We start from the raw sequence: 16,230 nt of genomic DNA, 5'->3' as shown, positions 1-16,230 counted from the left end.
ATGCCCTGACAAATTTAGGCTGTTCTGAGGACAAAAGGGGATGCAACTCAATATTAGGAAAGTGTTCCTAATGTTTTGTGTATACTTTATATTGATCTGAGTACTGTGACACAGCTTCACATTTATATACTTGCTGGGCTGGCAAACTTATTGATCATGGATTATGAAATCAAACTTGTTTTGGTGCAAGGGTCACCTTCTGCCAGAGCCCTTTTTTAAATCTTTGTTATCTTGTATTTTGAAGCTGTAGCATTATTTGAACGTTTCACAAGTGCTTACCATAGCTAGATGTTTAGAAAAACAGCACACGAGGTTGCCTCCCAGGGCTTTGGTAATTCCCTCATTCCTAAAAAGGAACTTCCCTAAAGTTATTGAAGATGCCAGGAAGAGCCTTATGCAATAAAGGGAAGACAATGTTTCTTTCACATCGTATTTTTTGCAATCGAAACAGAAAACTAGTCTCATTTCCCCTGACAATATATAAAGATTGTACTGTAGTTATCCCCATCAGAAGCACAAACAGAACACTCAACATGAAGCTCTTACTCAGCCTCCTTGGTGAGTTCCTTTCAGTCCACTTAAAGAGATTACAGATCATTATTTATGTGTATAGATGATCACTGATTGATTGATTGATTGATTGATTGACAGAATGATCACCAATTTTATCGTTGGTTATTTTAATGATTAATGGTTATTTATTGTTTCAGTTGTTTCAACACTACCTCAATTGGCTGAGCTACAAGGTATTTAGTAAATACATTTCTCTCTGGCTGCATTTACACAGGCAGACCAATTCTGATCTTTTTACCAATTATTGGCAAAGATCTGATCTGATTGGTCAGCAATACCAATTTGTGGAAAAATATTTGGGCTAACTGCGTAGTCAGCCATCATAGGCCTCTGAGATTTCAAGTCCTTCTCTTCAAACCAGTGTTGTGTAATGTCATCATATGAAATACAGAATGTAAATTGTTTATTTTCATGAGTAATAGTTATACACTGCTGAATATTAGTTGCTATTTGTAATGTTAGGTGATCGTGTAAATAAGACCAAGTTGCTGTTTATGCTCAGAAGTTATGCTTATTTTGTTCTCAAGTCTGACTCTAGTAGGCTGCGTTTACACACGCAGCCCAATTCTGATATTTGTTTCACTAATTGGTCTTTTGAGCAATCAGATCAGCTCTGAAACAGATCTGATGTGAAAAGATCTTATGTGATTGGTCAAAAGATCTTATGTGATTGGTCAAAAGATCTTATGTGATTGATCAAAAGACCAATTATTGGAAAAAGATATTAGAATTGGGCTGCCTGTGTAAACGCAGCCGTAGTAGTCTACTCAACATGGTAGAAAGACTTACCTGTCAACATTTCTTCACAGTCCTCCCCACCAGTGCTCCGCAGACAGCCGTGGCTGAGCTAGTCAAGGGGTTACCCTGGATCTTCTCAGGGGAGAGCGTGCATCTGAAGTGCAGTGTTCCTGGGAATGTGTCGGCCGAGTGGAGGTACCGGTGGTTCAGGGGGGGCGAGCAGCTCCAGGAGTCTGAATACTTTGTCCTCTGGAAGGCCAGGCCACAGCAGAGTGGGAAGTACTACTGCCAGGGCCTAAGAACCACATGGATAAACACACAACACACCCTCCACAGCCTGCCTATAGAAATAGAGGTGGACGGTAAGAGAACCCCTATCAATATTGAGCCATGATGACATCTAGTTTGGTTGTCCTTCTGTTAGCAGTCTGTATTAGCCAACTCCTTTCTTGTTGTCACGCCAAACGTGTAACAATAGCAAAATAAGCAGAAACAGACTGACAACCAGGCTAAGTTACACCTGTAGCACACCTGACCATAGAGGGTAACTGTCAACAGGCCAGGCAGGGACTACGCCACCCCTTTAACTAAAATCACTTATTGCTCTTTGTCAGGTGGGTGGGCCATACTGCAGGCCCCGCCCCTGCCCATGCTGGTTGGAGAGACAATGACCCTGACGTGTCGTGTCCGTAACAACCCCAAACTGACAGAGGTCATACTCTACAAAGACGGGGTGGAGCTTCAGAGACAGCGGAGCCCAGAGCTGCGTGTCACCAACCTTACCCTGCAACACCACGGATCCTATTGGTGCAGAGCATCCTGGGATGGACGGAGGGAAACCAACTCTGTAATCTCAGTGGCTGCTCCAGTGTCCATCATAGGTGAGGTTGAGTGACTGGTGTGGTTTGTGCAGGGTGTGGAATCATATTTCAAAGTTGATTTGCCCTCATCATTCCATTATCATCACTATCATATGGTCATTGAATACCAGTTGGTATGTGAGGAATATTTTTCAGTATTAATGTTCTATATTCTCCCCTGCAGAGGTTCTGACAGAGCCCATGTTGGAGATTGTGCCCAATGACCCTCTGATCCATAAAGACCGTATGCTCCTGGTGTGTCACGTTCAACTGAACGCCCGTCAGCCGGTTCCACACATCCACTACTACTTCTATCAGGACGGGCTGAGTCTCGGGCCTGCCTCTTCCCAGGACAAAGTCACAGTACTGAGGGACTCAGGCCAGTACTGGTGCAAAGCCAGCGTTCCTACTCTGGGCCTGAAGAGGCTCAGCGAGCCCTTAGGTTATGGGCGAGTGATAGGTGAACACTCAGAACACATGAGAAACCTCAAAAGAATAGTAGTCCCCCTTTAGGATGCGTCATAATGCTGACCAGTGGCCAGCCTACTTTTATATTTTTGGTCTTGAGCTAGGGTACAGCGACTGCCATACCCTGACATTCCCAACTGACGCCCTGATGCTGACTCTGTGTTAACAGGGAAACATCAGGGACCAGTTGTCTCTCTCCAGCCCAGAGCTCCAACTCCCCAGACCACCACCTCTATCTAGCCTTCTAAACCCCCTACCTTCCCAGATGCAGCCAGTGATTCTCCAAATACACTGTCCTGTGATGTTGTTGTTTCAGATGAGGGGACAATGGTGTGGAGGGACTTCTTTTGAACAATACCAGATCAATGTACATTATCACTATCAGTTTCATAATTAGACCCTTTTGAACCAATTTAGTTGCATCCCCAGTTTACCCATTCATATGCCTCCAGAATGTACTTGTGTTTTATAACATTCCTTATCTAAATGAATTAATTAATTACTCATTAATAGAATGTTATTTGTCTTTTAAGTTGTGAATGAAACAATGAATTGTATTTGCACTGTTGATTGTAAACTCAATCCAAATAAATCCAGTCAAAGTCAAACATTTACTTATTGATTTTACTTCAAAAGTGTACAAAAGCTCATAATACAGTGATATTTCAATCTACCAGATTGACAGTCTTGTAAAGATGTCCTTATGTTGTTGGGTCTATAGAGGGAGATTGAAGAGAGATGGGGTGAATGCTGCAATTCAGATCATATAGAGGTGTTTTACAGTCCCTGGTACTGTGGTGGCATAGTGGGCTCCATTGTCATGCATTGTCTGCGTAGAGCAGCAGCCCAGAGGGGCTGGTCAGTGGGGTAAAGTATGGGTAGTATGAGGTGGAGTATGGAGGAGTTCCAGTAGAGATTGTTTAGGTATTGTAGATGTACAGTAGAGTTGATTGTATTAGATATCAGATCATTTATCAGGGCTTGTCAGCGTAGAGCATGAAGCCAGAGCAAGTGCTGTCGTCATCACTGCTGGCGTAGACTCCATTCCAGTCCCTCAGTGTCTCCAGCCATACCTGGTCCCCCACCGCCAGCTGCAGCAGCACCAGGCTGTACGCCTGGTCGATGTCCTGCCCATACAGAGAGTCTCGCGTCCGCACCTCCTCACCCCATTGACTACCAGGGCGGGCGCAGGGGCTTGTTCCGCACAGTGATGTGGTAGGAGAACATGTAGACCCCCCGTGGGCACAGGTGAAGCTGTTGGAGGAGGAGTTGTAGTGGTTCTCTCCGTTGTAGAAGACCTTGTCGAAGCGGACGGGGAAGCCCGATGGAGGGAAGGACTTACTGGGGGAGAGGCCCACACTGACCCCGTTACCCTTCGCCCCTCTGATCCCCCGAGGGCCCCTGTCCCCTCTCATTCCGGGGGAGCCTCTGTCACGCTTTGGCCCAAACATCCCCCTCCCTCCCTGGTGTCCAGGCAGCACTCGCACCCCTGGCTCACCTTGAGCCCCTAGGGGTCCTGGATCCCCCTGGTCACCCGCCACACCAGGGGAGCCCTGCATGCCATCCACCCCAGGAAGACCCACCTGTCCCTGAATACCTGGAGGCCCAGGGTCCCCTCGATCGCCCTTCAGTCCTCTCTCCCCAAATGTCCCACATTCCCCTTTGTTACCCTTGTCCCCCTTCAAGTCTTGTGCCCCAACCAGCCCTGGGGGTCCGGTTGGGCCTTCTATTCCAGGTTCCCCTTTCTCACCCTTAGTCCCATTTTGGCTTTCACCCTTCTCCCCCCAGTCACCTTTGACCCCAGGAGGCCGTCTGTCACCTTTTTCACCTTTAAAGCCAAATCCACCTGCAGGGCGCAGAGCACAGTGTACGTGGGCCATCTCAGCAACTAGGCCCAGACAGAATTTATGAGGAAGATATTAATTGATTTTACATGTTTGATTTAATCATTCGTTATGGAGGCTGGAACAGGTACAGGTAGCCTTGTTTCATGATTTCCTTGCCTGTATGTGCCTATATGTGTTAAATGGTTTGGCTGGTTACCGCTCTCTCCTTGTTTCCCTGGGATACCCAGAGTTCCTGCCATTCCACGGTATCCTTGGTCACCTTTAACTCCTGGGAAAGAGAGATAGATAACAGACAACTCAGAATAATCAATAAATCTACTGTTTGCTCGCACAGCCAGGAAAGTGTACATATCTCGAATAAATAATATATCGTTTCTCTTTTGTGTTCTCCTCTGTCTCCTTTTGGCCCTGTAGTTCCATTTGAACCAGCCAGTCCAGGAAAGCCTCTGGACTGTGCCATCCTGGCTGCACTACCTGAGCCACTTGTGTGGGTTGTAGAGTGGGTTGTAGAGTACCACTAGAGTAAAAGCACCGCCAGCATTCAAAAGTGACCAAAACATCAGCCAGGAAGCATAGGAATTGAGAAGTGGTCTGTGGTCCCCACCTGCAGAACCACTCCTTTATTGGGGGTGTCTTGCTAATTGCCTATAATTTCCACCTGTTGTCTATTCCATTTGCACAGCAGCATATGGAATTTATTGTCAATCAGTGTTGCTTCCTAAGTGGACAGTTTGATTTCACAGAAGTGTCATTGACTTGGAGTTACATTGTGTTGTATAAGTGTTCCCTTTATTTTTCTGAGCAGTGTAGTTTCAACAAGATATCAAAAGCCATGGGTCACCACTACAGTATACTGGTATTGTTAAAGGTCCCTATGTTGTTATAGTGATTTCAATACCTGGTAGTCCTCTGCCCACTTTTGGCCCTCGAGGGCCCTTCTCTGGTAGACAACACTCACAAAAGTTGAAGGAGCACTCGTTATAATCCAAGGTGTAATTATCATGCCCAACACCAGGGGGCCCTGTGGTTTCAGTATAGTAATCCTGGTTGGCATCACTGGGGTAGGTTGTGGTCTCTGTGGTAACCAGGGGGTAGGGATCCATGGGATCTGATTTCTCCACTGATTTCAGTGTCTTAGGGATGATGGTGGTTAGGGGCTGCATGGTAATCCGGGGCTGCTCGCGGTAAGGCATGGGCTTCTTGGTGTATTGGTACTTTGGTCGCTGAGTGGTCTTCGTCGATACACTGGTCACTGTGAATGACATCACTGCTACTGCCAAGAGGGCAGAGTGATAGGAGAGCATCCTGATGTTTGACAAGAATCTAAGAAGGGAGAAATAGAGAAACTGTCACTTCTCATGCACTGATGTAGCATCCCTGTATGTAAGCATACTACTTACTACAGCCTCTGCCAAGAGGTCTGGAGCTTTATAGCACAGGACATAGTGAGCTTGCCCTGTCACTGCATGGTTTTTGGTATATAAAAAAAACATTATTTCAGAACTGATTATATTAGGTGTATATCCCACATTAATATTTACAGTAGCTCAAAGCAACGTATTTTCGACTCAGGGCAGGAGAACATTTATGAGACCCCATAACAACAACAATCCTCAAAAAAACACTCTGGTTAGCCCAAATCCTCTATAACTACCGCAGAACAAAGATCTGTATCATCACTATCTACTTGGTGATTGTCCACGAAAAGCTTAAGCCTAAAGAGCGCTACTAATCTCACTGTCTCACTCAACAGTTACTAAACCTGAGCTGTCGTCAGAGGAAACAGCTTATCTCTCTAACCCTCTCTACAGGAGAAAACACAGCCACACTGCACAGTCACTGGAAACAACTTATCTCTCTAACCCTCTCTACAGGAGAACACACAGCCACACTGTACAGTCACTGGAAACAACTATCTCTCTAACCCTCTCTACAGGAGAACACACAGCCACACTGCACAGTCACTGGAAACAACTTATCTCTCTAACCCTCTCTACAGGAGAACACACAGCCACACTGTACAGTCACTGGAAACAACTATCTCTCTAACCCTCTCTACAGGAGAACACACAGCCACACTGCACAGTCACTGGAAACAACTATCTCTCTAACCCTCTCTACAGGAGAACACACAGCCACACTGCACAGTCACTGGAAACAACTTATCTCTCTAACCCTCTCTACAGGAGAACACACAGCCACACTGCACAGTCACTGGAAACAACTATCTCTTGTTAGAAGAATGGTTATTTCCATCAGTTATAGCACACTGAACGTCACAGTGGTAACAGGACAGCTCGTGACTGATACAAATGTAACTACTACCACCAGAGGACAGGGTTCAGTAGTTAAAGACCTCAACCTCCCTGAGGGATCTATGACCACCAAAAGAAATTGCAGGAAGAGGGGAAATTAAAGTGAGAAATAGAGAGGAGAGGTGAAGGTGAGATGGAAGGAGAGGAATAGAGAGGGGGGTTCCAGGGGTAGCTTTATTTATACTTTGAATAAGACTGTGCCTTCCATCTGCATATATTCAATTATTTTTTCTTCCTCCATCTTTCTCCTCTCCTCTTTGCATCCTCTTATTAGCACCCTCTTAGTAGCATCCTCTTATTAGCATAATCTTATTAGCTCTGCCTCCTGCTCTCCCTCCACCTCTCTAGCTCTCCTTCCAAGCAGTTTGAACGTGGTCTGTCCCTGAGATGGCCCGTTGAGGTTCCACCCCTCAGTCTCACTCCTCCATTCAGTCCACACAACAGAACGGGTCAGTTTACCAGCCTCGCCACCACAGGAACACAAGCACCGCTCACCTGCCCACTCACCTAACACTGGCACTGCCTGTGACCCCAGGCGCTCCCACAGTACAGCACCATGGAGAAAAACATATACAGTCAAGAATTAAGCAGCAGCAGTGGAGCAGGGACAGAGGCAGGGTGACTTGCATGGGTACTTTACATTAACTAACCCTCTTCATGGAAAGAAGATCTCTAAGTGTCAGTATAGAGGATGTAGGGGTGCAGGCGGGAAGGTGTGTGAGTGTGTGTGCATGTGTGAAAGATTAGATAGTTGTTTGCCTCCTGAGTGAACATTTGCTTATAGCCCTAGTGAGTAAGGTGACAGTTGAAGTAAACCATTAGCAAAATGTCAGTCTTAGCATCTGATTGATGCCCTCTACCAAAACGCCAGTTCCTTTTCCTCTCAGATTATCCCCTGGTACACTAACGTGGCCATAGACATATTATTGTTCAACAGCCCAGCCTGCCTGCCTTATCAAGTGAAATCTAGAGACCTTGGAATTAGCAACTAATGACTTTGGTGCTTGAAGTTTTGGCAAATAAATTATACGCCTCTTATGTAGTGAGACCAAGCAATACCTTCATATTATCTGACACACCTTTCTTTAGTTGTTCAGTATTGAAATGGAAATTTCAATCTAGAACAGGTACACGCTATTTTCTTAAAATATCTTGGTTGTTGGTTTGCCATTGGGCGTTACTGCAGAAGGCAACATAAAAAAGTATTAGCTTTTTTCACTCAAGCACAGAACCTAATTGTCTTGTGAGATGGAAGCTGAGGCATTGCAAGTGTACAGAGACCCAGGTGGACTCCTCAGAAACACAGAGGGGTGTCTGTGTGGAGAGAGACCCCAGGAGAGTGATCCCTGAGTAGGGGGTTGTGGGGAGTAAGGTGCCCAGGGCCAAAAGAGGTGGGGGTAGTTGGAAAACAGGGTCTGGGGGTTACAGGGGAGAAAGAGAAAGAGAGAGAAAGAGGGTCATGGTCAGGTGAGTGCAAGGTTAAAGTGTTCTGGTACCACCCACTTGTTTCCCCCCACCTACGTTCTCTACATGTCCCCTAGCCCCGGGTAGAGTAACCCAGACTGTGATCAGGTGTAGAGCTCCAAATGGACTTCTCTATGACCCCGTGGAGAAAGGACAGGCTTTAAGCCATCAAAGAACCATTTGAAAACCACCCCTCTCTCTCTCTCTCTCTCTCTCTCTCTCTCTCTCTCTCTCTCTCTCTCTCTCGGTCTTCTATCCATTGTTTTAGGCCTACATCTCACGAATAGGAATGCTTAGCAACACACATTTTCTAGAGAATATGCCATGCAAACTTAAATAAAATCTAGGGCCAGGATTGAATGCAAGGCACGTAGCATACAGAAGTGTTCATTCAGATAAGCATTATACAACTTATCAAATATCCATTAATTACATGAAGGAAAAAATAAAAGTTATTGAAAAAAGTTTGATGTCTTTTTCATCAAAACAGGCCGGTCAGTCTGAAGGTCAGTAGTCACTGTTGATTGAGAAAAGGAGAGAACAAGAAATGGAGCAGATGTGAAGAGGGCTGAAAAGAGTGGGAAAGAGAGAGAGGGACAGAGATTTTTCTAAACAGCAGTGATATATTGTAAAATGGTGACTGGAACGAATTGCAAAAATTGCTGAAGTTGACATTTCTGCTTTTTTGCACACCAATATCTCTACCTGTACATGACCATCTGATCATTTATCACCCCAGTGTTAATCTGCAAAATTGTAATTATTGGCCTACCTCCTCATGCCTTTTGCACACAATGTATATAGACTCTCTCTTTTTTCCTACTGTGTTATTGACTTGTTAATTGTTTACTCCATGTGTAACTCTGTGTTGTCTGTTCACACTGCTATGCTTTATCTTGGCCAGGTCGCAGTTGCAAATGAGAATTTGTTCTCAACTAGCCTACCTGGTTAAATAAAGGTGAAATTAAAAATACTTTAAAAAAATGGTTGAGCGATCAGTTCTACCATCATCCATAATGGAGCACAGTGATGTCAAGCCACACACTTACTGATGGTAACCCTGACCTAGAAACCTGACCTGACCCCACTCCCCTGGGCTCATGTGTGTTCAAATCCTGCTCTCTCTCCTGCCCTCCCCCTGTTCCTAACATCCCATAGCCACTAGGTGGCAGTGTTGTTTAATCAAATAAATCAGTGAGGCCTCCCCACCAGTCCTGTTCCTTGGATACACACAACAGAACCCAAAGCTTATCTGTCCTGAGCTACTCTTGCACACATATTTACATAACATAGATAGGTCTGCAGTGTGAAACACCATGATTCATATTCATTTCTCTGCTGTCTTTTATCTAGAGGTAGAGGACAATGTCATTATCTGATGGTTCATGACAGAAAGACAAGTGGAACTGGGGAGGCAGTTTAAACTCTAACCATCTCTCCACATGCATAACCATATACATGGTGACATGCCTAATCTGTGTGTGGTGTCGTCATGTAAGGCTATAGGCTATGAGCTTACTAACCAACCCTTCTGGGGGTGACTATTGGTCGTACTCTCCCATGCCTCCTTATTTTCTCTTTAATATGAATCCAGTAGCGATCATGTGAGGTTGAGTTTGCTCAGGGCGTGAAGGAATTCTATAACTCCATGGCCAGTCTATTACCTAGCTCACCTCGTCTCTGGAGATGAGGGGACAGCAGGGAGGGGCATCCAACTGTCCACAAAAACAGGTGCTCACCTTGATCACCTCCATCTTTGCATTGTAGAAGGGAGATGTACACCTGTTCAACCAAAAAGGACCCTTTCTTCCTCTCTTGCACAAACACACCGGCACGCACACCAGTCTAATGACTGACCTCAATGATTTCTCCACCCAACCCGGTAGTAAAGCAAACAGACTACCCTCAAAACAAACAGTACAAATGGTACGTGCTTAGTGCTCGGCTTTCTTTGCTGTCTCTGATTGTGTGTATCTATCTGAGAGGATCAGAACAAATCCAATCTGATGAAACCGAACCAAGAGAACAGATAGATTCACAAGTAAAATATTTATCCATGAACAAACTCTCATTAAAGATTTCCATAGCTTTGATAGTAAATCTGTATCATGTTTCGATGGGTCTTTCTTTCTCTCTGTGGGTGAATGAAATTGGCTCCCTCTGCTCCTTGTCAATCACAGAACTCACTAAACAAAAGCTTTGCTAATTACCATGGGGCAAAGTTAGTAATGCCACAACCCTGCACTCGACTAAAACTGTATGAGTGAGTGAATGGATAGGTGGAGTTACAGCGGGTTTTCCCAAACTCAGGACCCCAAGGGGTACACGTTTTGGTTTTGAACTAGACGGTGTTTGGGAAACACTGAAATACAGACTCTAGGGATGCCCTAACAACTGTGTTGTTGTGTTTTACATAAGGAATGTAGGCCTTCTAAACCTGATCAATATCCTACTGACGGATCACACACGGTGTGTGTGTGTGTGTGTTTTTATGTGCTTTTACTATAGCAAAACAAGGATAATTCAGACAAGTGGGGACATTTTGCCAGTCCCCACAAGGAAAAAGTATATTTTAGGCTTCGGGGCTAGGTTTCAGGTTAGGGTAAATAAGATTTATAATGAGAATCAATTCTTTGGTCCCCACAAGGATAGTAAACAAACGTACGTACGTGCGTGTGTGCGTGTGTGCGTGCGTGCGTGCGTGTGTGTGTGTGTGATGCTAAGAATTGTACTGTGAGATGCAACAACAAAGCAAGCCAAGAAAGGTGAGAGGTTCAAACGTAAACAGTGTTACTTAGCATTGGGCCCATTGTGGATGTGTTTATCATTAGATAAGGGAGTTCTGATTTCATCTCCTGTCACTAATGAAGCATAACCCAATCTGGAGGGGAAGGGAGAGAGGATAGGGTTCCTGTGCATTGTTTCACTCAATATGATTCATTGAAATTCACCTGCAATAATGATGCTCTTTCAGAGCAGGACAGAGAAAAGACTGGCCTCTGCCTGGGGAAGTGGAATACAATTTTGATCAGGTAGTTTTTTTTTAAATTTGTTTTTCTGTTCACTTACTATTTTACCTAGCTCTTATCAATAGCTATTATCATATCAATTTATAAATTACAGTGCATGGAGAATGCTGTTAATTTTTTTTTTTTAATGAAGTAGATGTTTTAAAAGGCTGGTCATGACACACATCAACACCATCATCCCAGACACTCTAGAAACACTTGACATACCACCCTAACAGAGCCACAGATGACGCAATCTCAATTGTACTTTACGCTGCCCTCTCCCACCTGGACAAGAGGGGAAATAAATATGTGAGAATGCTATTCATAGACTACAGCTCAGCGTTCAACACCATAGTCCATCCCCAATCTAGGGACCCTGGAACTGAACCCCTCCCTCTGCAACTGGATCATGGACTTCCTAAAGGGCCGGAGCCAGGTGGTGAGGGTTAACAACAACACCTACGCCACACTGACCATCAAGACGGGGGCCCCACAGGGGTGTATGCTTAGTCCCATCCTGTACTCCCTGTTCACCCACGACTGTGTGGCCACGCATGACTCCAACACCATCATCAAGTTTGCTGACGACACAACATTGGTAGGCCCAATCACCGATGGCAATGAGTCAACCTTACAGGGAGGAGGTCAGAGACTGTGTGGTGCCAGAACAACAACCTCTCTCTCAATGTCAGCAAGACAAAGGGGCTGATTGTGGAACATAGGAGAAAGAGGGGGAAGCACACCCTCACCCACATCGACGGCGCTGTAGTGCCGTAACATGGTCCGCACACACCAACACAGTTGTGAAGAGGGCACGGCAGTGCCAAAAAAGAATTGTCATGGGCCCTCAGATCCTCAAACAGTTCTACAGCTGCACCATCGAGAAGATCTTGACTGGCTGCATCACCTTCTGGTATGTCAAATGCAACGCCCTTGACCACAAAGCGCGACAGAGGGTGATGTGGACAGCCCAGTACATCACTGGGGCCGAGCTCCCTGCCATCCAGAACCTCTATATCAGGCGGTGTTAGAGGAAAACCCTGAAAAATTGCCAAAGAATCCAGCCACCCAAGCCATAGACTGTTCACTCTGCTAGCCAAACTGTACCAGAGCGTTGGTTCTTGGACCGAGCCATAAGACTGTTAAATAGTAAATTCATGTTACCCTATGCACGCTCACTAGACTATATGCACACACTCACATTACACACTTTTACACATCATTTGCTGCTGCACTGTTCTTTATTTTACTCTTACTAATTGTGATGCTTCGTCACTTTACCCTGCCTTCAGGTACATATCGAACTCGAATACCTCATAACCCTGCACATTGATCTGGTACTGGTACTCCCTATATATAGCTCCATTCTTGGATATTTATTTTATCCCTCTTATGTTATTATTACATGTTGTTTTACTCTGCATTGTCAGGAAGGTCTCATAAGCAAGCATTTCACAGTGAAAACTACATCTTTTACATTTGAGTCATTTAGCAGATGCTTTGATCCAGAGTGACTTACAGTAGTGAGTGTAAAGTGACTTACAGTAGTGAGTGTAAACATTTTTGTGCTTTTCCCCCTACTGGTCCTCCGTGGGACTCAAACCCACAACTCTGGCGTTGTAAGCACCATGCTTTCACAGGACCCCTAGTTGTATTCGGCGCATGTGACAAATACAATTTGATTTGATTTGACCTCTGCCACACCTCCATTTCTTTGATCTCCACCCCAAACGTCTTGCTGACACTGGCATTTCCCACATGCTGGCGAGTAGAGAGAAAAGTGCATCAAAATAGAGTAATGTTCAATTTACGCTCACATACCTCAGGTCTTAATTTTCCCCATAGAGAATAGATATGTATTATTCCTGGAAAGAACAAGGTGGTGGTGTCCAGTTCCAGGTTATGAAAAGCAACGGAGCCAGCCTCTTTAAAAACAGAAATGTAAACGTGAGTTTTCAGTTTCCTTCACCCTTCATCCTTTTTAACCCTCGTACAACCGACTGAGGTCATTTTGGTTTATTCAATTCTTCCATTTTTTCTGACTTTGTCAGTCAACAAATTCTTAACGAGTCAAACTCATTGTTTAATGTTTCTGTATCAATATCGAAAATGTTTAAGTCCTTTGGGGACATTGTAATCCCAGACAAAAACACATAATTCCGCCTGTAGTAATTTGATAGATAAGAACTTTACTTGAGTCTATGTTTCTCTGGAGACAGAGATTCACCAGAGGGTGGAGGGTGACCTGTATCAGTGACCAGATAGACAGATTCACCAGAGGGTGGAGGGTGACCTGTATCAGTGACCAAATAGACAGATTCACCAGAGGGTGGAGGGTGACCTGTATCAGTGACCAGATAGACAGATTCACCAGAGGGTGGAGGGTGACCTGTATCAGTGACCAGATAGACAGATTCACCAGAGGGTGGAGGGTGACCTGTATCAGTGACCAAATAGACAGATTCACCAGAGGGTGGAGGGTGACCTGTATCAGTGACCAGATAGACAGATTCACCAGAGGGTGGAGGGTGACCTGTATCAGTGACCAGATAGACAGATTCACCAGAGGGTGGAGGGTGACCTGTATCAGTGACCAAATAGACAGATTCACCAGAGGGTGGAGGGTGACCTGTATCAGTGACCAAATAGACAGATTCACCAGAGGGTGGAGGGTGACCTGTATCAGTGGCCAGATAGACAGATTCACCAGAGGGTGGAGGGTGACCTGTATCAGTGACCAAATAGACAGATTCACCAGAGGGTGGAGGGTGACCTGTATCAGTGACCAGATAGACAGATTCACCAGAGGGTGGAGGGTGACCTGTATCAGTGACCAAATAGACAGATTCACCAGAGGGTGGAGGGTGACCTGTATCAGTGACCAAATAGACAGATTCACCAGAGGGTGGAGGGTGACCTGTATCAGTGACCAAATAGACAGATTCACCAGAGGGTGGAGGGTGACCTGTATCAGTGACCAGATAGACAGATTCACCAGAGGGTGGAGGGTGACCTGTATCAGTGACCAGATAGACAGATTCACCAGAGGGTGGAGGGTGACCTGTATCAGTGACCAAATAGACAGATTCACCAGAGGGTGGAGGGTGACCTGTATCAGTGACCAAATAGACAGATTCACCAGAGGGTGGAGGGTGACCTGTATCAGTGACCAAATAGACAGATTCACCAGAGGGTGGAGGGTGACCTGTATCAGTGACCAAATAGACAGATTCACCAGAGGGTGGAGGGTGACCTGTATCAGTGACCAAATAGACAGATTCACCAGAGGGTGGAGGGTGACCTGTATCAGTGATTTTGACCAGATAGACAGATCATTTGCAGTGATACAGCTCCCAATGTACTCACCTAAGATTGTACTTTTCTACACCACATATCTATCGTATGACTATGTACAAAACCAAAATTACCTTATTTTTGTCTGCCAATAGTATAAATACTTAATAAAACTGCGATATAGAACTTAGATACACTCAGAGCCTACACCGGGAGCTGTACTGGTGTTGCCTGGTTACAAATCCACATTGCTCCGGTCAAACTGACATTTTTTCTCCGCAATGAGTCTGGATTTGCCTCCCCCCTACAATTTCTAGAATGGGAACACATTCTGAATGTTTGGATTGGTCCCAGAAACCGATGGGTTGGGTCAGAACCGGCCTACATGCTGATGTTATCAACTTTGATACTCTGACTGGTTAGATTTGTTACAGACGATCAAATCGCTGATACATTTGATTTGTACAACTCCCCTCATTTTGAAGTCACACAAACGACTTCAAGGATGGCAGATTTAGACAATGCATGTAGCGATCAATAGAGCAGTGGAATTAATTTCAGGCTGAGTATTCAGGCAAGCACTGGTGTGTATTCTCCAAAAAGTAGTTATTCTAGGGCAAATCTAAATGAGTCTTTATTTGAATCCAGGTTCCTTAGAGGGTGAATGTGGACCTGTTGTAGTGATCTTGTCCTGATAGACAGATCACCTGCTGAGATGGAGCACCTTATGTACTTGCCTATATTCATAACTGGTTAGAACTAGGTATAAGTGTGTACAAAATCTAAATGACCTTAGATGCAGTCAAAACAGCTCATACAAGTTTGTCAGTGATGTGAATACTTGGTAGAACTGTAATACAGAAACCAGCCACCCTCTGAATGTACACATGGTGCTGCATTGGTGTATATTCTTGTGGAAAATGTTATATAAATACCTGAACTCCTATGATATCCTCCAATATATGTGCAACTTGTAATGGTATTTGGGTCGCTATAACATTTGGGCATGCTTTTTGAAGCATCCTCCCCACCATTGGCCATACCACTCCCATTGTTTCACTAGCAGCGATGCTCATGCTGCCTGTGGGGTAAGTCAATTTAAAAAACAAAATATAGCCATATTTTTGGTCATTATCACTGTTTGTCAATAAAATTAAGTATATTTCAAATTCTGGTGTATCGCTATCGATTCTACCAACTGATCGTAAATCAACTTTTTAGTACTAACGTGGACTGTACTTTGGGAAAAAGCTGCACATTATTTAAGGGAAAGAAAACTGTATTTTTTGGATGTTTTATAATATTTTGATTAGACTTAAATTGATATTGCTATATTTGCTTCATGATTGGTAGTCCATATATGTAAAATATGTTGGTAGTATGAGGGTTAAATGTCACACTCTCTTTTAAGTGACATGAATTGTATAACTTCATTGTCAGGTTGGTGTCTTGTATTGGGTCGTTCATTCTTGTTTACCTTTGTCATAATACCGTCTGGAATATTAGGACTGGTCGTAACACTTCTCTACATATTTACAGGGCTTTCAAGTTTTTTTTTGCTGAACACAATACTTCCCATTGTCTATGGTTCAGAGTATACATGTGACATTATTTAAGAGCAAGATTAACAGATGCATAGAGAGAGAGAGAGGCAGAGAGA

At 44.5% G+C, this 16,230-nt stretch overlaps 1 protein-coding gene and 1 pseudogene across 1 annotated transcript; one reads left to right on the top strand and one right to left on the bottom strand.

Annotated features, from left to right (window-relative positions):
- Positions 1-464: 464 nt before the first annotated feature.
- Positions 465-3,247, top strand: LOC135552812 (high affinity immunoglobulin gamma Fc receptor I-like). Its single transcript, XM_064984677.1, has 5 exons — positions 465-558; positions 711-746; positions 1,383-1,673; positions 1,926-2,192; positions 2,356-3,247. Exons 1-5 carry the CDS (start codon positions 534-536, stop codon positions 2,682-2,684), a joined length of 948 nt encoding a protein of 315 aa, XP_064840749.1. The 5' UTR covers positions 465-533; the 3' UTR covers positions 2,685-3,247.
- Positions 3,248-3,613: 366 nt separating this feature from the next.
- Positions 3,614-10,019, bottom strand: LOC135553372 (inner ear-specific collagen-like; annotated as a pseudogene).
- Between the last annotated feature and the right edge of the window lie 6,211 nt (positions 10,020-16,230).

This window comes from Oncorhynchus masou, chromosome 13 (assembly GCF_036934945.1).
Source record: "Oncorhynchus masou masou isolate Uvic2021 chromosome 13, UVic_Omas_1.1, whole genome shotgun sequence".
In the NCBI taxonomy this organism is placed as follows: Eukaryota; Metazoa; Chordata; class Actinopteri; order Salmoniformes; family Salmonidae; genus Oncorhynchus; species Oncorhynchus masou.
This window is presented reverse-complemented; position numbering and strand designations above follow the sequence as displayed.